This window comes from Pongo abelii, chromosome 17 (assembly GCF_028885655.2).
Source record: "Pongo abelii isolate AG06213 chromosome 17, NHGRI_mPonAbe1-v2.0_pri, whole genome shotgun sequence".
Lineage (NCBI taxonomy): Eukaryota > Metazoa > Chordata > Mammalia > Primates > Hominidae > Pongo > Pongo abelii.
Window position 1 is genome coordinate 29,603,218 of NC_072002.2, and position 23,991 is coordinate 29,627,208.

General features: G+C 40.2%; 1 protein-coding gene across 31 annotated transcripts in view; it reads left to right on the top strand.

The window, feature by feature from the left end:
• Positions 1–23,991, top strand: part of EPB41L3 (erythrocyte membrane protein band 4.1 like 3) — a 249,369-nt gene that overhangs the window by 163,294 nt on the left and 62,084 nt on the right. For all 31 annotated transcript variants that reach the window (NM_001133169.1, XM_054537537.2, XM_054537507.2 and 28 more), the window contains 1 exon segment: positions 231–428. In NM_001133169.1, coding sequence (NP_001126641.1) covers positions 375–428 — 54 coding nt within the window. In that variant the 5' untranslated portion in view covers positions 231–374.

Below are 23,991 nucleotides of genomic sequence, written 5' to 3' on the forward strand. Positions count from 1 at the left end.
TGGTTCTAAAGTAAATCCTGGAGTTGAAATAAGGCCTTTTTGATACATTTAAATGGCAAACAGTATTTAGGCAAATATTATAAATATCTGTATATTTATATCTGTTCCTAATATCCTAATTCAGTACCTCTCCTCGATGAAATAGAAAGCAGTTTTGTGCTATTGCATGAGCAATGCAATATGTATTTCCCATCTTGCAATGAAAACTGTTGATTGTTTGCTCTTCACAGGTCACTGACAAGGAACAGGAGTTTGCTGCCAGGGCTGCAAAACAGCTTGAATATCAGCAATTAGAAGACGATAAACTTTCTCAGAAATCATCTAGCAGTAAACTCTCTCGGTCTCCATTAAAGATTGTCAAGAAGCCTAAAAGCATGCAGTGCAAAGTGATACTTCTAGATGGATCAGAATATACCTGTGATGTAGAGGTAAGTGTGTGTCTTAAGACTTTTCTATCCTAGATATTGAGAGCTGGGGAATGTTGGTATAAAATATACAAGATGCCTCTTTATTTTTCTAGGACTCTGGAAAATTACTCAAACCCAGTCTCTAAATATAAAATTATTTCCCTAGTCTCTAACAGGGGATCAGATTAAAAATATGTATAATGTCCCAAAATGTTACAGTCAAAAGTAAACTGTGATCTTATATTTTTTAAAAGATAAAATCTCCAACAATATGGTAGAAACAAAAAAAAATTTGAAAGCTTTAAAAATAGACTTTAATATCCTGACTGTGAGCTATTATTTACATGAATTTTATCCTTTTTTGCATAATTTATGGCCACGTCACTTCTTACTTGGTAGAAAACTTACAAATTCTGTACATAGGGGTGGTGGGATAATTTGAAAATGTCCATGACCTTTTCTTGCTTGGAGAATGAGTAATTTTTAAAAGGCGCATTGTGGTGGGCATTGCAGTTTCAGTGTAAAAGGGTATACCCTTTGTTTTTCTTTGTAAAGAAAACAGATTCCCCTCAGAGAAAGGGCAGTTAAATGCCTTTTGTCAGAGATGTTTGTCAAGACCAAATTAGCAGTTGAGAACACAACCTGTCTGGAACTACAGAGACAGCTGATTGTTGAGTTCTCTGAGTATCAGGGAGGATTCACGCAGGGCATGAATTCAGGCTCTACGAGCAGGTCTGTGTGTGCACCAAGATGGAATGGCTTGCACTTTTAGCAAGGTTTCAGATGTGACGTCTTCATTCAAAGAGCTCATTCTTCCTGCCTCCAGCTCCTGCCCTTGTCATAAAGAGGGCAGGGCATCACACACGTCTCGAAGCCAGCCCCTCTCCCGCTTCATTCCACTGTGCTTTCAGAGTCCACCCTTTCCTCAGGCTTGTGCTGAGACTCTGTTCCAGGCAGCACAGGCAGTGCACATGTGTGTGTCCTCACATATTTCTCTTCCTCGTCCCTCATGACAGCTAATACCAAGCCCACCTATTTCCCATGTGCCCATTTACTCTGCTTCCTCTGTCTCCCAACCCCCATATCATTCCTGTTATGTTTTGTATAATGCGCTCATGCAGCCAGTGTTTTTCTTGGAACAGAAGATTCAAATCCATTTCACGCTGAATTCATTTAGGATGGGGATGAGAGGTAGGTTACTAAATTGTTACAGATTGCAGGAACATAGAAAAAAGTCTATATGGTTTTTGAAAATAAAGTCTTACATCAAAAATTATATAGTCTGTTGTATACCAATTTATAGAAAATTTAGTCATCCAGTATCCTTATAAACATTGATGAGCCGCTGCAGGAATCCCCAAGGACCGTGCACAAAACTATTTCTTGCCTTTTTCTGGCTTTGATTTTGTTTAATTTCTTAGACCAGCATGTCCAATTACTCATCTAGATCTGAATTCTGGAAATAGGCAGCTCCAGTAATATATTTCTAGCTGGGTTTCACTATGAAACTTATGGAACTTTTGTAACCTTGAGAAATACTGTATTTTTTCAGTGTAGATGCATTTTCTGGAAAAATTGATCCAAGTCAAGAGAAACTTTTCCTCTTAACTTTGAGGAGAGTCTTTCTATTGATTGCATTTATGTAATGGAATAAATAGGGTAAACTGGCAGTCTTCGAGTCCTAGCTATCAGAGTCTTCCAAGAGTCTAGAAGAAAGTTTATAGTGTTTCACATAGAGAGGATAATGCCTTAGGGCTGAGCGAGGTACAAGTATTGTTGAACATTTTGTCAAATTTAATTTATGTCTGTGCTTCAGATTCATTATAGATAACCACTGTGGTTACAAATTTTTTATTTTATACTTACCTTTCTTTTAATGTCACTGTGAACATTTTGAGTGGCACAGCAAACTTGGCCAGTTATTTTCCTCTATAATAAATTATTTTTATACATTTGACAGATTCTTAAGAGTAACTTTTTTCTGGGATATAAAAGCTTTTGCTGGTAGAATTTTTTCAGTGTCACCACAGACATTGATATCAGAAAATACGTGTTCACGGCTGACATCTTTGTGAAGAAGATGGAGAAATTTGGGCATGGTAAAGTTCAGTGGATTAATTTGTAACCGATTGGTTGAATGAGAAAAATGTATTGTAAGTGAAGCAGAGTGATTCTCAAGGAGGCAATGAGGTGCTAGTTGAAAAAAAAAAAAGCACATGTTACAATGGCTCTTGTGTTTTGATATAAACAATGGAAAGTAAAGTTTGGCTGGTGAGCTACACACGGGGCATACTAGGTAAAGAGAAGCAGAAGCATAGGCCTGGGAAGGTGTGCTTCACTGTTGCCTCTCCTTGAAACTGAATCTGTATCAAAGACTTGACGAAGGCACAGAAACACAGCTGAACAATTATTTTTTAAGCAATATAGAGCTTTAAAGCCTATATTGCTTATTTAAAGAGGTTGATGCCCCAAGTGTCAGACTCCAGTTTTAATATGAAATGGACAGTGTGGGACGCTGAAGCAAAGCAGGAAAGCTAACATTTAGCAGGAGTGGAGGTAAAACTTTACTGTGATAAAAGGGATCAAATACAAAATGGAAATGTGTTTGCGAGAGGGGCAGTCAGCCTTGGTAACAGTTTGAGTAAAACTCATCTTCAGCTTTAAGTTCATTACAAACTCATCGTGAACCAGCAGTGTGTTGCAGTTGTCAAAACCATTTTGTAATCACAGGCTGTTTCCGTGGAAGCGTAGTGTTAGGTTTGCAGAAGGCAGCGAGCCATCCTGTTCCCTGCGTTGCACAGATCCTGCCTTCAGGGCTGTGTTTCAATCACATGCGATAAATGCTCTGAAGCTACCGGACTGGGGAGGGCTAATGGTAACCCATGTGGTTTCAAGGAACTTCCTTAAAGTTTCTGAACCTAGGTTTCCCCAACAGAAAGATGAGGGTGAAAATATTTGCCTCGAAAGGCATTGTTGAGAAGATTAAAGCAAATAATTTATTTGAACACTTCTGGGATGTGGCATATTCTTAACAAATGGTCCCTGTTTAATAATGATAATATGACTTTGACTTGAACATATTCAGCGAGAATTATAGGATGGTGAATGATCTGCAAGCTTTCATATGAGGAATGGTTAGAGAAATAGGATGTGTTAAATATGGAAAAAATAAGATTGGTGGAGGATAGGAAAGCTATTCTCAGTTAATTGGAAAGGTGGAGACTGAAGGGTTGTCATAACTTTTGTGTATAAAAAGAAAAACTAAGGTAGAAGTTATAGGAAGTCAGAATGTAAGTTAAAAGGAAAATAATGTCTTTAATGATCGCTGTCAACCTTGTGATGACATACGCACTGCCATGGGAGGGTTCCTATAGAAACTGTAGGTGCATATGGAAGCCACTGGTTCCTCAGATGCTGCCTCAGACCATATCACATCCAATGCCCCTTCCTACTACCACTCATGGACAGAAGAAACATACAGACACAAAGAAACCACACTGAAAGAGGCAGAATTGTTTCCCTAATCCCTCTCTCCAATACGTGTAGTTATAGATGAATTAAGAATGAAGGCGATGATAACAGATGAAACTTTTTTGTTTTTTGCATTTAATAAGGCATCAAAAAGAGCATTTTATTTTCATAAAATTGTGATGTTTTTCTCCATGGCATATTGAATGCCTTCATCACATCAACTTAAAATCATTAAGGCTCAACTCTGCCATGACGGTAACATGAGAATTTATAGTCACCTGTAAAAGACCCCCTGGCAACACACACACACACACACACACACACACACACACGTGCACACACAAGGCTACAGTGGGAGAGACCCATTGACCCAGAAAGCAAGATAGAAGTAGTTATCTGAGAGCAATGACTAAACACTGCCTGTTTGATCCCCAACATCTCCCCACCCATGTTTCTATGCTAGCCTTTTCAGATGGTGCTTTCTCTAACTTCCTTCTAGCAGTTGGCTTAGATCATTGTAGCATTCAGTGCTTTTCCATTTGAGAGACTTTTTTTTTTTTTTTTTTTTTTTTTTGAGACAGAATCTCACTCTGTTGCCCAGGCTGGAGTGCAAGTGGCACGATCTCGGCTCACTGCAAGCTCCGCCTCCCGTGTTCACGCCATTCTCCTGCCTCAGTCTCCCGAGTAGCTGGGACTACAGGCGCCCACCACCACGCCCGGCTAATTTTTTGTATTTTTAGTAGAGACAGGGTTTCACCATGTTAGCCAAGATGGTCTCGATCTCCTGACCTCGTGATCCACCCGCCTCGGCCTCCCAAAGTGCTGGGATTACAGGTGTGAGCCACCGTGCCCAGCTGAGAGACTTTCCTCACTAATTTTTTTTTCAAACTCAGTCTTGATTATTTAAAATATAAGAAAAGATCTTATTATAGCCAGCTTGATATATATGTTTGAGAAATATTTACACTCTGCCAGATTTTAATGTATGCCAACAAAATCACTATGTGATTCTCCTCTTGTTGTACTGTTAGAGAATGCAAACAATGTTCTTCAGCCAGTTTGTTATTGTTGTTGATGTTTATTTCTCAAACTACATTTTAAAAGAGAAAATAAATAAAAATATCTCAGTTCCATGCAATGGAGGTAACAGTCCTCTCACTCATCCCATTTATTTTCACTTTGTTGCTTCCATGTTTGGCAGACTGATTGGAGTCTTGCTGATTAGTGTACAGTGTATTCCTAGTGACTATCCAATTAGGACTTTACTTTCTCTATTTGGGCACCATTCTAATCTAGTCTGATTTTGTTTTAGGAAAATAAGTCAAGCTTGATCTCAAATTTTGGTCCATATTTCATAAGATAGGTTTGCTGCTGCATCTATCAAATGTTTAAGCCATTGTGTAGTGCAGTTTGGTTTGTTTCCCTGAGAAGCCCTGTTGGTGGAGTTGTCCAGAACATTACTGTAAGAGTGGTAGGTGTTACTCAAAGGTCCCTGCCATGTTTCTCTCCTCATGTGAAAGTCAGTTTATTTATCCCCTAAATATTGCCAATTCAATAATGAGGGCAATTTACTGCTTATAGGACCCAGGTACATCCATGCTGGGCTAGTATTCCAGGGAAACATGCCAGTGAATGGGCCACACTGGAGAGAGAGTTGCCTCCAGATTGGGGCAAATCAATGAAAGCAATTTAAATGCAGCCATAACACATGAAAATCTGGCCCCTAGATTACTTAGAGCTTGTCTAGTGGCCTGTGGTGGAATGGGCTCAGTAACTGAGGACAATTTAGATCCCTCCAGGATAGGCCTGGGATCTGAAGTACAGAAACGGTCATCTTGACTCCAGCAAACATTGTTTGAGACCATCCAGAGATGCTTATAAGGGACCAGAGAGGATAAGGAAATTTATGGAACTATGTTTCTAAGATGCTTTTATTACCTTATAACTATTGATCAGTAAGGGACTGTTAAAAACTTGCCTAATACTCTGTCTTGTCTGTGATTCAATTAATTGTGTACATCTTACCCTGTTTTATGCTGTACTTATTGGGATTCAACATCTTAGCCTTCCAACTTCTGTAGGTTACGTGATTAAATTTTTTCCAACCCCTTTAGAAGTGCTTGACCAGACAGCAAATAGAATTGCCATAATGTAGAAAGTTAGAGTACCTTTTGCTTTTCTTGAATTACAAGAAATATTAATTGTAAACCATAAAAATAAGGACTGTTTTAAACCAATACAAGTATTGTTCATTCACCAAACACATAAATCACAGAGCTTTTGATTCCACGTAACTCTGTAAGTTTCCAGTTTAACCTGTAACATTGCCACCCTCCTCCATGGATCTCTGCTCAACTGAAGAACTTACATCAAACCATCCATCGTGTGCTGTAACCAAATGGCCCCATCCAACAGCAGCAGTAATTTCCTGCTTGAAGAATGATGCCTCTAGGACTCTGGAGGATGGAAGGACTTTAATTAACCTTGTTTCCTAGTGTGATAGCTCTTTGGTGCAACCATAGGAACAGTTACATACAGGGACTGTTAACATGCAATGTCTCATTTACACAGTTACCATTAAATCTTACGGTATTGACATTTGTCTCAATCAGGTTTGATTAAAACAGACTGTTTACTAAAACTGTTAAATCCATTTTCCTGGTTTTCATTTTTAAAAAGTAATAAACTTTAATAGTCCATCATGAGTGTAGACAAGGCCTAATAAATATTCTAAACAATATAAATATTAAAAATGTGAGCGTATATATCAAGAAATATAAACAGTAAGAGTCCTGCTATTTCACCATAAGTGTAGGCTGTGTTTTGGAAGCTGAGTGACTTTGGAACTTGAGTGCCTACGTGCGTTCGATGGTCGATGCTCTATGTGAGATAAAATCCACTAAGGCATTCTTTTTGCTAACTCTCAGTTACTCCCAGTTGTCACATTGTGTGAAGGCCTAACAGGATTCACTTCGCAAATGTTAGTATTCTGACATCGTGATGCTGAAGCCCTAGGTTTGCCTTTTCATGCAAACCTAACTCCTTTAAGTCTTCAGGCTTCTAGTGTGTTTTATGGCCACTTTGTGTTGCTGATGTCATGAAATGGGCTTTCCTTCCCTGTGCCCAGGTAGAGGGACTCACAGGTAAACGCTTTGCTGCATCGTCTTGCCTGTTTCAGAGGATAGTATCCTATCTCTGGATTTTGTACAACACTATGGTTAATTTTTCACATAGTAGATATACATGACTTACTGGTTTAATGCAGAAAGCAGTCTTCCAAGTGTGAAAATATTCCAAGTTTCCTAGTTTTCACCATCCTGTGACTAAGATTTCACATGATACTTCATATTTTTATCTCTAGTTGACTTGCTTGAAGTTCACCTCTGTCAGAATCTTCCCTAGCATGATTCCCGAGAGTTTTCTCATGTGCTGTGGAAGAAGTCCTTTAAATTTCCTTACTCTATGTGTGGCTTTAGTGCCACAGAGCCCTGTGAGATGGTGACTTGGCCACTCAGAATTGCCACTGACACCTTTCCCTGGGCTCAGATGGCAGTGCTGCCCTTTCAACTGCTTCTTCAGAAATAAAGCAAGCTTTCCCTAATTCCCCATAGCATACTTGAGTACAGCCTTTAAGGACAGACAGTATAACAGAAAGCACACCGGCTACATCATGTGGCCTTCGTAGGAGTCGTAGAGCTCCTGATCAATGTCTTCCTGCCGGATGCCCACTCTGCTCCTGCATGACAGGTACCAGCTCACACCTACTGTAGGATGCTACCCTTTCTACTCCTCAGAGTCCAGGCCCCCAGTCAGCTCTAACCTCAGGGAGAAAAGGAAGCTTCCCACTTTAGTCCAAGGCATTCCTTATTTACTTCCTCAGGAAAAGAGTCTTTCCAGCATGGTAGACTTCAGCCAACTCCTTGGGTGGCTACAGTGGCCTCCCATCTGCACAGGTTTATCTGGTGCCCCATGACCCCAGTACAGGACTGTCTGCTACCAATACACTTTACCAGACTTCTTTCTAGAAGTAGACCTATACTTATAATTTCCAAAAATCCCTTAAGGTAGAGTCTCTATCAGGTACACCTTTAGCTTATCTGAGCCTACTTCCTCACCAGTTAAACGAGGTAGTAGACAAGGTTATTTTCATTGTCCCTTCCAGACATAAGTCTGTTTGACTGTATGGCAGAGACAGTCTCACATCTAAGCTTAAGCCTTTGCCTCATTTGGTCTTCATTAAAATCTTTGCATTTTCTAGAATGCATTGATCAATTTGTGCATTATAAGCACTGAAATATTTTTTTTAACAGGAGTGAATCATTTGAGTTTTAGTTATTATTTGTCTTAATGCATGTCGGTTTTTCTTCTTTACAATTTTAATCCATAAAACATGTTACCACATTGTGTACAAAAGATACCAAAGAGCTGTACTCATTTTTCAGGGACTTTAATATAAAGTTTTGCTTGGGCGTTTGTTACATTCCAGGCACTGAAGACTAAATTAGCCAAAGGCTTGAGCTTATGTGTGAGATTGTCTTCACCATAAAGTCAAACAATTTTATATCTGGAAGGAACATTGGAAATGACCTTTTCTCCTGCTTTGTTTCACTGGTGAGGAAATAGGCACAGGGAAGCTAACAGTGTGTCTGAGGACACACAGAGAAAGGCTAGAACCCAGATCTCCTGCTCTCTGTTTCAGAGGTCTCTGCACTACAGAATTAAAACATGCAAAGTCAGCCAGACACGGTGGCTCACGTCTGTAATCCCAGCACTTTGGGAGGCCAAGGCAAGTGGATCACGAGGTCAGGAGTTCAAGACCAGCCTGGCCAACATGGTGAAACCCTGTCTCTATTAAAAATACAAAAATTAGCTGCACATGGTAGCACATTCATGTAATCCCAGCTACTCGGGAGGCTGAGGCAGGAGACTTGCTTGAACCGGGACCCAGGAGGCAGAGGTTGCAGTGAGCCAAGATTGCGCCACTGCACTCCAGCCTGGGTTACAGAGCAAGACTCCGTCTCAAAAAAAAAAAAAAAAAAATTAAATTCATTCTACAACAGCAGAAGGAACGAACCAAAGTATAGTATTTGTCTCCAGCATGGACTTGTGATTTAGTAGTGTCACAGGATCTTTCGGGTGTTCCTTTTCCAGCCGTAAGCCTCTAGGGCGGGTGGCGCCTATGCTTGATTTTTGCTCGGGCCCATTGGGCTCATTCCGCCCACTCGACCTGCAGGCTGCAGTTGGCTCATGCTACTGGCCCAGATCCCACACCTGTCAAGGGCAAGCCAGGTGCAGAGTGATGAGCGGTGCATGAGCAAGCAAGTGCGGGGTCCAGCCACTATGCACAGCCAGGCGCGCTGGCTGCTGTGGCGGGGCAGACAGCTCCAGGCACTGGCACAGGCATCAGCTCTGGGCAAGCCTGCGGCTGGATCGGATGCATCGGAAACAACTTCTGCTGTGGGTATCCACGTCTGGACAAGGGGAATGCAGTGACACCCGGAAGCTTGGAGATACCAGAAACCACAGACCCCCCAAAGAGGATGTCACAGCACTGGCTCAGGGAGGCTCTAGGTCTGGGGTCCCAGAAGGGGTGCAGCCCTTCTCTCCTTCTTGTCACCCCCAGCGTGGCGAGGAATAGGGATGGGATGTTTCAGCCCTGTGTGCGTTACAGCTTTTTCAGTTATGCTTTTCAGCAGTTCCTGAGTTCTTGTTCCATGTGCAGGAAGAATGAGGTACGTGGGCAACTGGATGGGGAGCAGGACAAAGAGGTGCTTTATTGAGTGACAGTACAGCTCTCAGGAGACCTGAAGTGGGTAGCTCTTTTTCCTCTTTTTGTTTTTTGTTTGTTTGTTTGTTTTTTTGAGACAGAGTCTCTCTGTCACCCAGGCTGGAGTGCAATGGCATGATCTCAGCTCACTGAAATCTCCACCTCCCAGGTTCAAGCGATTCTCCTGTCTCAGCTTCCCAAGTAGTTGGGATTACAGGCACATGCCACCATGCCTGGCTAATTGTTTTTGTATTTTTAGTAGAGACGGGGTTTTGCCATGTTGTTCAGGCTGATCTTGAACTCCTGATCTCAGATGATCTGCCCGTCTCTGCGGGTAGCTCTTTTTCACAGGCAGGTTATCCCAATGGGTGCAGCTGTCAGCGGAGAGCAGTCCTGGAGTGGGTAGCTCCTGTCTGCAGTCAGGTCATCCTGTCGAGTGTGCAGCCCTCAGAGGAGAGGAGACTGCCATGGGCAGCTCTTGTCCCCCAGCAGGTCATCCCAAAGTCTGTGAGTCTGGCTGAGTCCAGTTTTTATGGGCTTCAGAAGGGAGCAAGTACGTGCTGATTGGCCCACCGGCAGCCATGGGCAGGCCTGGAAAAAGCACCATAAGTTATCACTCAGGGGGCTGTGGACTCCACCTGGAACTGACAGCCTGGTCCACATGTTTCAGACCATGCCTGGCTTGAGGGTGGGACTTCACCAGGGACCTACCCCTTTCTGCCAGGAGCCTGCCGGCCTCCTGCCACCATCTACATGTCAACCAGGGTGCCCAGGCTGTTTGTGCTGAGGGGCACCTGCAGGCCTGTGCCAAGCTGCCTTCAGTGTCCCCCTCGGCCTCCTTCCCATGCTTGTCGGCACACAAAGTCTGGAGAGGGCCGAGGCAGCGGGGGACTTGAGTGTCAGCACCACTCAAGTGCATGTACACCTGCCTGGGTCATGACAGCCCAGGCTCAGCCACAATTTTGCTCCGAAATTGGAGTGGGTGCCCGGAGCAAGGAGAAGCCAGGCAGTGGGAGCAGGCACTTCTGAGCCTGCAGGGGCAGGGGGGGTTCCTGTACCCCTGAGAGTGCAGGGATGCCCGAATCCGCAGCTGCAGCTGGGCAGGAAGGTGAGGCTCCCACCTGTTCCTGGCTCCTGCCCGCTCCGTGGAGCATGCAGCCTTGGCCACGCCTCCCCTGCTACAGCTGGTGTCATGGCAGTGGCCACTCCAGTCAGACCACCGCTGCCATCAATAGGAAGAAAAAGGAAATAGAAGGAGAAAGATCTACTTTACAAATAGTTTATGAAGCTGAAAAAACTAAGTTTCTGATTACCTCCTGTATTTGTAATTCTGTACGCTTTTGACTTCAAAATTGATAAATTTTTCTAATTTTTTAACTTATATATGTAGTTTTTGGGTAGATAGATGGAAGAGAGGCTACTAAAGTCTTTACCTACTATTCACTTTCTCCTATTTTCTTCACTTGCCGTCTTCTTGTGGCTGGAAGTCTGAAATCTCGAAGTGTATCTTCAGTGGATGCTGTAGTGGGTATCCCCTTTTAATAAACAGGGCAGCTTGGCTCTAGGCCTGCAGTGGATTAATCAGGAGAAAAGGGGCTCAGATCCTGTTGAAGAGAAACAGGTTTAGTCAGTGGGCAGAATATCATCCCCTTAAGTTTTCTTAAACCTAATTTCTAAAAATGACTGCTAAAGCTCTGGTTTATACTCTCATGATTATACTGTCCCATGAAATAAGCTACTATGTAAAGAATGAAGCTTAGAAGCAATGCATTTTGAGTGAGAAGAGGAAAATAGCTGGAAAGGTGTAACATAGGAAGTCTTCAGAGTGGTGTATGGAACAAGTTTCAAGGCTTGACATAGCTCTTTGCCTTCATATAGAATGATTATAAGCAAGTTCTATAGTTATCACATCATCTAGCTTAAAGTGGAAAAGTGAGTCAAACCTGGGGACCCTAACCTTCCCTTCTGGAGAGAAACAAGTTGTACCATCTAGTGATTCTTTTTCAATTTTCCTGATCAATTGCCAGTTTGTTTCATAATTACAGCATTTCCCCCATGAAAGGCAGGTTATAATTTTCAGGATTATAGCTTATCTCCCCTTAGTTAGCATTTCAATTCATGCGTTCCTTTTTGTGGAAGTACTGCTGGCCCTTCAGGAAGTTTAGGAAGCAGGCTGCTGTCATCAGCCACAAGATTAGAAATCTTTTCATAGGTGGATAATATCCTAGGAAAGTTTCTACATGGTGGATAGTCACTTGAGTTTTTGATAATCTCTTTTTTGGTTAACTTCCATTTCAAAGGAGGATGTCTTTTAACTTTGTCTCCATATTCTGAGGCTTATCAACAGCATCTATGAGCACTTTTTGACTACAGAGTTGAGGTCTGGTGAAAACACAAGTTCTTAGAGTTGAAGGAGAACACAAAGTCTAGTTCAACCCTGTAAAATGTGTATGTGATGTGTGTGGCGTGTTTGCATGATTTCCAACAAAATGTGGAAGTAGGTTCAGGGAAGAATGAAGTATAGTATGCTGTTGAAGGCCCTGTCATAGAGACATGATGAAATATTTACTAAGAACCAGCATTCATACAACTACTGACATGCACGCTGGCTGATGCAGTCTGAACAGGAAGCATACACTGACAATAATTAGTTTCAGGATTTGGCTAACACAAATGCCCTACAGTCCAGTGTCTGATTGGCATGTGGAGAGAGGTAACACTTTTTTGGCTTTTATCACAAAAGGAATATGGTGCTATTCGTTTGAAAAACGTTTTTAAGTTAAAAGGAGATATTAAAACGCATGTGAAATACCTTTTGTGGTTTTACTATTTTTATGATATTGTTAATTTTTTGTAGCAGAGGAGTAACGGAAAATCTGGCATTGTTGTATTTCCGTCCAATGTTGTTTGCTGTTTGGAAATGGCAATTAAATTTCAGTGGGAAATGGAAAAAATGATAATGAAATATAGAGAGGAAAATGCTCTGCCAAAAGGTTACATACTGAAATTTAATAGTTTTTTTCCTACTTTTTTTTTGTTGGTGGTAATACATATGGATCGCTCACCCCCAGACTGTTAAAAATGTGTGCTTGAAACTCAGAATGTAGATACCCTAACAGTTGAATATCTGAATATCTACAGGAATTTCATGAATTAAATGAGACTGGAGAATTGTTAATATGGTAGAAAAGTTCTCCCATTCCACTCCATAAAGAATTGATTTTTGAACTTAAGAATATTAAATTTTGGGAGGCAGCACGTCAACTATTCATCCCCAGAAGTCCTCAGTTGTCTTATCTGTGAAGTGGAGCTCACAGGGTTGTTGTGAGTGATAGAGAGAGTGAATATTATGTCTGCAGGTGCCAGGGACCTTTTTTGGGTCTGCAGTGGCTGGCAAATTTGAAAGGTTCTCTAAAGTTATGAAATTTCCACCCCATGAAACATATATTCCCTTCTAAGCCTTTGTCTTTAGGAATATAAATATAAAACACCATACAGATTGGCGGGTTTTTAACATGAAAATAGGATCAGAACCTTCATACTATTTAGAGATTTACTTTTATCACCTAATAATGTATAAGATACCGAAAAATATTTCTTAAATCTGAGAATGTAAATTTCTATGTAAATGTGACTCTCAGTTTCTCATTTTTGTTTGTTTATTTGTTGTTTAACCTGGAAAGAATAGTACTTGTGTTTTCCCGTCAGCTACTCATTAATTTGGCGATTCTGGAAGTGCTGAACAATTTTATTAAACAAGAATAGGAAGCAACAATTGTGCTTAAGATTTTTTTAAAAACTCACCTACCTAGAAACTGGTAGAATTGAGAAGGTGAGCCGGAAAATGTAGGAAACTTGCTTTTTCTCACACTGTCCTGTTTGAACCTGCTGAGATTAGACAGAAGATGTAGCTAAGGTTCTGTTGCTGTTGTGTCAGAAATCAGTAGGTATTTAACAAGCCTGAATATATTCTGAAAGTAATTACACACACGCCACTTGTGGCTTTCAGTGCTTGTCTTTTATCCTGAATGGACTCACATTTTACAGGGAGCAAGTAGGTATAGTGTTCCTTGGCTTCAGTAATGAACTCACTCAAATAATGTGGGAAAGTCTATTAAATAAAGGATCTGAGGAAGTCAACCCTCTTTTTCTTCATCTCTAGTCCCTCCGGAAGTTGGCAGAGGACATTCTTTCTAGTTCTGCCATGTCTTCTGATTTCTTACTTAGTAACTCTGAGTGGTGCATTTGAAGAGACTTCATATTGAATTTGATTTCAAGTACCTTTAAAATTACAAGTTATTCTATATTTGCCCTTCCATAGCAAGTATAGGATAGGGTTCTTTTTTGCCTCCTATCATATTTGGAGTTCTAAGTTAGTCTGGGTTTTTAAAAAATGGCTAGGAACTCAATAGTAGCAGCCGGGAGGAAGGAAAGAGATGGAAAGCGACCCAGCTCACTCATTTTCATGTTGGGACACATCCTCTACTGTCATAGAGAACTTTCTCTTTTGCCCTGAAGAAATTGGGAGTAGCTGTTTGAGGCATGTTTCCTGGATTCTTCTTTCTTTTTTAGGGGCCAGATTTTGAAACAGGGCTGATGTGTAGAAAGCCTGACCACAGATCTTTGGCTGGCTGTAAACACCTTCTTAGGAGTAAAGATTCCTCAGTGGTGGTTCAGATTGTGCAAAATGGGTAAGCAGGTCTCCAGTCACCTTGTGGCAGGTAGATATTAATTATTAGAAAATGTTAGCTGACTATCCCTGTAGAGGTATTTAAGGCAACATAAAATCAAGTAGCATTCACATATTTTAATTTAGTTTAATTGTTTAAATTTCCAGAATAATTGTAACTATGTGCGTGATATTTATGTAGCATTGCTTAGCACTTTCATTGTTGGGGCAGATGAAGAGATGTGACAGCAAGCGTTGAGTATGTTTGAAACACCATGGGCAGGAAATGAGCTGGAGTGGAAAGCCCTGGGACCCATCAGGAAGGATCGGTTTAGTGTGCACACAAGGTTGGATATTGTTCTGTTGGTGTATTGGTTTTCTCTTGTGGCAAGACAACATCACATAAACATAGTGACCTAAAACAGCACCCGAAACACATAGTGGCCTACAACCGCACATGTTTATCATCTCATGTTTTGCATAGGCCAGGAGTCCAGTGTGTGTCAGTTGGTCCTGTGTTCAGGGTCTCAGAAAGCAGAAATCATGTTGTTCACTGACTGCATCCTCATGGAGACACTGGGCTAGGAACAGATCAGCTTCATACTCCTTAGGGTTGTCGGCATAATTCATTTCCCTGTGGTTGTACAACCGAAGTCCTCACTGTCTTGCTGGCTGTTGTCCAGGAACCGCTTTCAGCTACAGAGTCCACTCTCGAATCCTTCCCATGAGGCTCCTGTAGCACAGCAACATAGAACCTCCCTCACCATGATTTGTCTTCTCAGGAATCTCTGACCTCACCATCGGCAACCAGCTAGAGAAAACTCTTTACTTTGAAAGGGCTCACATGATTAGGTCAAACCCACACGGATAATGTCCTGGTCTTAAGGTCAACTGTGCCCTCCAGCATCATCTAATCACAGGAGCAGGATCTACTTTATTCACAGTTTCAGGGATGGTGCAGGCATATGCACCAGGGAGGAAGGAAAGCTTGAGCCATCTTAGAATTCTGCCTGTCACAATAGGGGATGAGTGCTTCTGAGGAGCTTTATGTAGGGGAGTTATTTGGCTCATTCATGTTTTTAAAACGTTCTTCTATTGGTTAAATAGCAATCGGAGGCTAAGGGAGTAGAACAGGGACACTAGTCAGCTCTATTGTAAAGAACCAGGCAGGAGATGCTGAGAACCAGAACTGAGGCGAGGTGAGGCAATTGGCAATGGGGTAGAAAGAAGAGAGTAGATTTTAAGGAACTATCCTGAAAAGGGGCAGGTCTGATCAATTGGATATATGAGGGGGATATGGGTAGTGGTAAGAGCCAGTAACTGATAATGACTTCGAGATTTGTGGACTAAGTGATTGCATAGAGAGTTGTACTACCAATAGATGTAGAATACAAGAGAAAAAGTTTATGGGGGAAGACAGTGAATTTAACTTAGACCTATTGAATTTAAAGTGCCTGGAATATGAAAGTAGCAATCTACTATTGCAACTGGATATACTGTTTGGCATTTGCAAGAGAGGTCAAGTTGGTAGACTTTGTGGGAGCCGTTATCTTTTATACGAATTCAAACCTGGCGGTGAATAAGGTTGTCCAGGTAGTGAGTGAATGAGTAAGAAGAAAAGAGCCTTAATAACAGAGCTCTGGGGGATACTAACCTTTGAAGCAGGGAGTGGGGACAGCTTTGACAAATCCCCCACCCTCGGGTTCTTCCCCACACCGAACCTGTTTTCCCTTTTTTCCCTGTTCCAGCTTATGAACTGGGAGTACCTGATCCCTTGGGGAAATTACAGTAGTGATTGTGACCATGTGAGGATCCATCAAACAGTTCAAAAAGAGAGAGTGCATAGAAAAGCATCCTGATATAATTTTCTAAGTGCCATGCAAGGACTAGAAAACAGGAAGTGGAAGGTTGCATAAGGTACCATCGTGGAGAAATAATTGAGTGTTGTCATGCTCTTTGATTGATTCTTGTGCCTTCTTTTAGTTCATTGCCAGTTCTCCTTTTATTTCTTTAATTTGGCTTTTTGCTGTCTTTCATACATTAGAATTTCAGCTATACAAAGTGGTAAGAACCATAACATTACATGTTTATGAGGACCGACTGATGCCTGATTCTCCTTTGAACAACTTAAGATGAATATTAGAAGTAGCTTTACATCAGCATACTGCATAATTGTGATTTTTAAGGTACCATTATTAAAAAGTGTGAAGAGTGGTGTGATTCAGAAAGTTCTCTTAAATGTTTATCTGAAATTAGAAAAAAATAAACCCTTTAAGTGTAGCCTCCAGCATATTTCTAGTTTGGGGCTGTAATAATACCCTGCTCTTACCTTCTGGCCCTGGCAGGAGGCATCTGTTGCTGAACTGTTGGTCTCACTCTCTCTCTGCACAGCAGAGAGGCAAAGGATTCTTTTTTTCTCTTCCATTTTGTGGCTTGTTATTGACCAGCCAATGCACCTTAAGCTTTTTATTTATTTGTTCTGTAAGGGGTCACAGACTTCCAGTTGTGGGAGTTTTTTGTTGGAACAAATAGCATTTCCATCAATAAAGTTAGCTTCCTAGAACTTGCTGTCATGATTTCCCTTGTAAGATCACTGTTGTGGATATTTTCTTTCTGGATAAATAGAATTTAGGATCTTCCTGTTGCTTCTCTTGCAAGACTGACCTATTTTGTTAGCATTGCCTAGTGACTGTTTCCTATAATCTAGGTCAAGGATAAGTCTACCATAGGCAAATCAAAATGACCAGATTAGATATTAATTCATGAAATGCTTTGATTGTTGCAGGTTTCTTCTTGTCAATAAACAAGATATCTTTGTTGTATAAGAATGTATCTGTTCAGCGTGACAGACAGCTGTGTTTAACTTGTATGTACATTTGGAGTCCTTTTCTAATAAGCACATGAGAAAATTCTAAGTCATATTTGCACTTAGGAATGCACCTCATTTTCCCTGCTGGTGCTTATAGACATAAGTGATGGTTTGCAGATGCACAGGCAGCATAAGGAATTGGTTCTTGTTATGGTGTTTGGAAAACTGGAAGGAATACAGAGACTTGTTATTTTTTATGGAATGCCATGGTGACAGCAAATAAAGTCACTAAAGAGGCACCACGTTCCTTAGGGAAATGCCATTAGACTGAGCTTGTAAAACACATGAATGGTTTTAAATGATTACCCCAAACAAAATGCTCCCGTTAATGTCTCCAGTTATTCCTTTAGAAAAAATACTGCCCAGACGTCACGACTTACAGAACTTTCTTTAATAGTATGATTGCAAGTTCCTCATGATAGGGAGGAACAAAATAAAACACCACCACCAAAACTGGAAATGTAATATTTCAAAAGTGAATTTTACTTTAACTTGGGGTTTCTATTATTTAAACCCCACCATGTTCTAGCAAGGACTTAGGCTGTTTTACATAAATGCACCCAATATAACAAAGAGAAAATAAATATGTAGAAAGCGGACCAAGAGAAAATGAGAGTAAGAAGCCAAGCATGAGGTTAATCCACAAAATGCATGTTCTGAGATCTCTAACAGGCACAGAGGAGGAAGCCTCAACCCGGTGTCCATGCCACAAAAACAACTTGGTAGGTGAAAGAAGTGAGTTTATTCCAGAGCCAGTTTAAGATAAACTCTCTACTGCAGCTCTCTGATAGCTTATTCAAGGAGTGGACTGTGAACAGGCGTCAGAAACATCTCAGTGATTGTTCTTCCTCTCAAGCAAACCTTTAATAAGCATTAAGTAATGATTCATCAGTTTGAGATTATGCTCCTCATTATGTATGTGAGATGCAACTTGTTATGATGTTTAGTACACATAACACATCCACACACACACATACGAATATACACATATCTATGTGTATATATATCACATTTTTTAGACATAAGAGTTTTGGTATGGTTAAAACTGGAGAATATGGCATGGACATGGGGCCAAAATGGACTTCCTTGTTCCTTCCCTAACAAGTTTAGATGGTGGGACTATCACAGAAGATGGGTTGGGCCTGCAGTGTGCTGTTTCCCAGACATCTCCCTGAAGGATCATTACTGAGAGAACCCAAGTGAGAGGCCACTCAGTGTAGCAGCCATGAACCCACTGATCCAGTCAGCAGAGAAAAGCAGCCAGTGATTATCCTCAGCAAACTAATGTAGGAACAGAAAACCAAATGCTGCACAATCTCATTTATAAGTAGGAGCTAAACATTGGGTATACATGGACACAAAAATAGGGACAATAGACACTGGAAACTCCAAAATGAGGGAGAGAGGAGCAGGGAAAGGACTGAAAATGACCTATTGGGTACTATGCTCACTACCTGGGCAACAAGATCAACTGTACCCCAAACCTCAGCATCATGCAATATCCCAATATAACACATCTGCACAGGTGCCCCAACTCTAAAATAAAAGTTTAAAAATAAAAAAGAAATTGAAAAGTCATCTTCTAGAGATAATTTTGTATAGTCCGCAGTCTTTCTTCCTTATGATTCTATGATAATAGGTAGTTTATTTTAGAAAAAAAGGATACATTTTGATTGCATTCATTTGATATGTGTGTCATGTGTAATCAAATGCATATGTATGTCTGTTACACACCGATATTATTAGCAGAAGAGAAATCAGAATATCCCAGGAATACATAATTTCTGAATTTATTTCCGTAAGAGGATTGCAGCTTAAAACATTCTCATTCAATAGATACAGATTAAGAACTTCCTTTATACAACCAGAAATTTTAATTTTAATTAATGAAAGATTTAGAAATACATTTATTTTCTCTTTTTATCCTCAAAAAGATCTAAAACAGCTACCAAGGTTATAGTTAAGTTATGGATGTGCCCAACACTAAGTTAGGAAACTTAAACAAAAAGCAAAAGTCAAAAATTAATATTCATAATAAATCTGATAAGGCCTTCAAAAAAAAGAGAGATCAGTGGACATTAGGCTCTCAATACACAAATTAATTGGCTTCCTAGTAGAAGCCAATGAATGGGATCCAGATGGTTACAATATCTAGGCAATATTTCAGAGCTATATATTTGTTGTCTTCTTTTCGAAATGGGGTCTTACTTTGTTGCCCAGGCTGTACTCCAATTCCTGGGACCAGGCAATCCTCTTTCCTCAGCCGCTTGAGTTGTTAGGACTGAAGGCATGCTCTACCATGCCTGAACTCAGAGCTATATTTTAAAATATCAGAACTAGAGATGATGGGCATCTTCTCATGAGAGGTGAGGGCTTGACTAGAACATATTCACAAAGAGAATATCACCCTCCTTCTGCAAGGATGTGGTTCATGGGAGTGCCTGAGGTTAAAGTGTACCTCAAAAATTTGGATCTAGGCCATTTTAGAGACAAAGGGATACTCAGGATCCCAAAACTGTACTTTATAGAGCATGACTTCAATAATTTTAACCCATAAAAACTTTAAAGCACTCATAGGACATTTAAGCTTGAGCAATGTAATTTTTTCTATAGTCTTCAAGATAACCTCAAAGCAAAATATGTGCCCAGATATGTCAATTAGTTCATTTCCTTTATAGGATTATTAACTGTTAGTTCACTAAATATGGTGACTGCTACAAAAATATCAATTTCAGTTTTAGAACAGTTTTTTTTAGGTACAAGACCAATTAAACATTTAATAGTTAATGCTCCAAACTGTTATTCATGTGTTTGTTTCTATAGTTAGATAGGGGGAGAGAATATTTTTCCTAGTTATCCAGGAGTTTGAATTTAAGAAGGGAATCCAAGACACATCCCCATACCATGCCCGGAACTGCTGTCTACATTCATCAGATGATCACACCCACTAATCAGATGGTGTCCAGATCCAGATGTGTTGATAACTGGGAGATTCGAGTGGTCTAATACAGTTTAGCTAAGACCTCTCCTCAGAAACCATGATCCATCATGTATTTTTCTGTATTGTGAAGGATAAAATGTGTATCAAATCAAAGTAGTAGAGTAAAACCACTGTTTAAGACCACTTACTCCTTGGGGAAAATTTGAGAAGTTTATCAGGAAGTTAACCTTTATATGACATTTGAGGTGGAACATTAAAAAACTAACAGGTTTTTCATTTGTGGGAATAAAGTATTCTCGTTTTACAAAAATGGGGGTAAAAATTCAACACTGTAGTTCTAGCCAGAGAAGATTATACCTGCATGGTAGAGAAATATAAACAAATTGGTCATGAACAAATTTCAAAGATTAGAGCAGTTGTTCAAGAGTTTTAAAGCAGGAAATGAACCCCAGATGCATTTATTTAGCTTGATTTTCTTTGATATTTTTTAAAAAATGTTTCTGCTCGGTGCCCGGCACTGTAAGAATACAGTGGTGAGTGGATATAGCTTACAGGTAGGCTACCCCAGCCACAACTCAAATTCTAATACAAACAAAAATAAAAGTGCCCACCTGACAGTGGCAATGCAGGAGCTATAAAAACAGCTTCCCTGAGATTCAACCTAGTCCTGCAGTTCAGGGGTGGAATCCTGAGGAAGGGGTGCTTGAGTGGTGGAGAGAAGGATGAACGGGTAGAAGGCTTCAGGGCATGGAGGTGTGTGTGCAGTCTCCCCTTTGCAGGAGAGAGCCTGGGAGGGAGCGAGGTGAGGTAGCAGGGAAGCCACAGAGGCAGGCAAGCCTGCGAGGCCCCTGCAGGGTCTTTCCACAGTTAGGCTTTTGCTGTCTGTGTCCCAGAAGCATCTCTCACTGCTGAATCTGATAGCTAAACCATGCTCTTGTCATATAGCTTTCTTCTCCCTGAGATCTGTGGTTTTTTTTGTTTGTTTGTTTCTTTCTTTTTCAATGGTAAAAACAGAAGTTAAAATAAATGATACAGTCTCAGGGATGACCTCCCTAAATTTTCACTTCACTGCCTACTGTGCCATCCGAGATCACTTGTTCCACCAGATGAAAGCAAGGAGAGCTGGTTTATAGGATCAGCAAGACTTCCAAAGAAGCAGGGGAGCAGAGCTTCCCGAGCCCCTCAGTCCTGAACCTTACTCAAGTTCAGCCCTGAGGGCAGATAAGCTCCAGGAAAGACAATTGCTTTATCACAAGCAGAGAAAAAGCAGTGCAGTCTAAACACGTATGGAATCTTTTACTTTTGCTTGAATAGAATGTTTGCAATTTTCCTATAGATAAAAGAACATTAGAGTTGTTCCTTACGGGAAAAGGCTGTACCTATCTTGAAGCCATTTTGAGAGTGCGGTTTGCCTTATAGTTTCAGTTTTTATGTGATTGTTATTTACTACCATTTGCAAATGCTACTCATATGTTTTACAGATTGTAACCACAAAACTTAAAGAAATAGTCATCTGAGATTCAGGAAAGAGCAGTGACTACCATTCCCTGCAGGTTGCTGAGCCACGGGATCGCTGCTGTGAGTGCGCCTCCCTGCTGCTCCAGCTTCTCACTGTGCTGAGCCCAGAAGACAGGGCCTGCCTGGTCTGGTTCTCAAATTAGACCAGGCCTCCCATCTTCTTAGCAGGGTTCAGCAGCTTCCTCCTTACCCCTGTCACAGGAGTGGGAACGGCTGGGCAAAGAGGATTAGCACTGGCTTTCCGGAATTGTGGGTTCATGCAGTATTAAGCCAGGATGCCCTGATAGAGGAGTGTTAGAAAACAATACTGACCTTTGATGTGTAGACCCAACTATACCCCTTAGTGGCTCAAACAGGGTATTACATGTATCAGAAACAAAAACCAAAAAGTATACAGAATCAAAATATTTAATGATTGAGAAGGTTTTTTCTTCCCCTATCTACCGGACTTTAAATACTCATCTAAAATATGATATGTTCAAGTGCAGACAAGACTGAACTAAGCATCATTTACAGTGTGAGCATGTCCTGTTTTTTTAACCACTTATTTACATTTCATTACAGGTCTTACATAGATTACAAGATCGTTTTAATTTAAACACTTATATTTAACTGGTAAAATGATATATCATTACATCTTTAAATATTCTGGTGGTTTATGTAATACCTTAATATTCTTTCTCTTTCTATTTATTCTCAGCCTTGCCCCACTAATATAGGCTTAAACAGTTGATGGACAGAAAAGGACACAGATTCACTTAGTATATACTTTTTTAAAGCAATGCCAATATTATTCTCATGTTGTTTGATTATCAGTGTCTTATAGAATTGAAAAGTGACAGTGCTACAAATTCATACTTGTTAAATTCATATTATTGAAAGTGGTGTTTTTATTGTCTATATTTGAATTGCATATAGCTCTTCATTTGACCAAATGAATTATAAATCACAATTCAAGTTTTGTTTGTTTGGGTTTTTTTTTTGAGAATTCTTACAAAAGACGTTAAGTACTTCCTCTCACAGGAAAATTCTCAAAGTTTCACATCATTCAGAATTAGCTAATATGATTATTTTACATGATTCAAGTTTAAGTATGTGTCTGTTTCAAACATTCCTCCTTCTTAGACTTCCTTTTCTGCATTCATTTTGCATGCATTGGCTTAGTGACCTGAATCCTTAGCAGATTAACAGCAGGAAATGTTGTCTGACAGTTTGCTGCCAACATCTCATATGTGTGATGTGAAACTCTTTGCAAAAAATCAAGCCCAATGTTTTTGCTAGCCAAGAAGAAGCATTCTTCACTGGAAAGCCATCATCTACCACAGTGCACATCTCTGAGTGCAAAAGTCTGGTTTCAAGTAGAGACTGAAATTACAACAACAAATGAAGGCAGGAACCAATAAAAAAAAAAAAAAGCGCCTTTAAAGAAAGGTAGATGGGCTTAATATGTAGGAAGGTACTTTTGTCATGTATGTACTTGAAGTGTTTGTGCACTGAATCTAAGTCAAAACATAGGTCAACTCTACTGCATGTGAACAGCCCGATCTAGTTTGGGCATTGCTATATGGCTTACGATGCATAATACCAAAATGTGCCAGTATACCCAATATGTATTTAAAACTGTTCTGTGAGTGTGTGTTTGAAAAGAAAAATTGAATGTAGACTCAGTTTACTAATATCAATACTATTTTTGAATAATTTCCCAGTTTTACCTGTATAAAGAGGAGGGATTTGTTTTTCTTAAGAGTAATGGTATGATTTGTTTTCTGTGATTTCATTGTAGAATAAATAGGATTTTAATAGTACATCAGTCTCTATTCCAAATTCAGCATTAGAAACCTTAAATTTATCAGGCACCTTATCAAAAAGGCCTAATAATAATCACCCACATTTATTGTTCATGCTTCCCATGAGTTAGGCCATGTGCTTTCCAGTGTTTTATCTTAATACAACAATCCTATGCATAAGTACCAGTATTATTTCCATTTTATAATGAAAACAATGAAGCTCAGAGAGGTTTAAATAACTTGTCTAACATTACAGAGCTGATTAGTTGTAGAACCAGAGTCCAGCCTTGGGACTGTCTAATATACTACACTTGAATAATGGAAAGACAAACTTTCAGTGGGTAGGAATATCCAACTTAAAGGTGTTAAAATAATGCCAGATGAATTCTCATCTCTAGATAATTTAGACCTGGAAATTAAACACACATGTTCGCTATTTTGTTTATAAACTTACCAAGACCAGGAAATAGTTTCATATTCCTATTTTAACAGAAGGCTCCAGATCATTATTGCTAACTTGATTAAGTGAGAATGTGATAGAACAATTATTTATTGACTGATG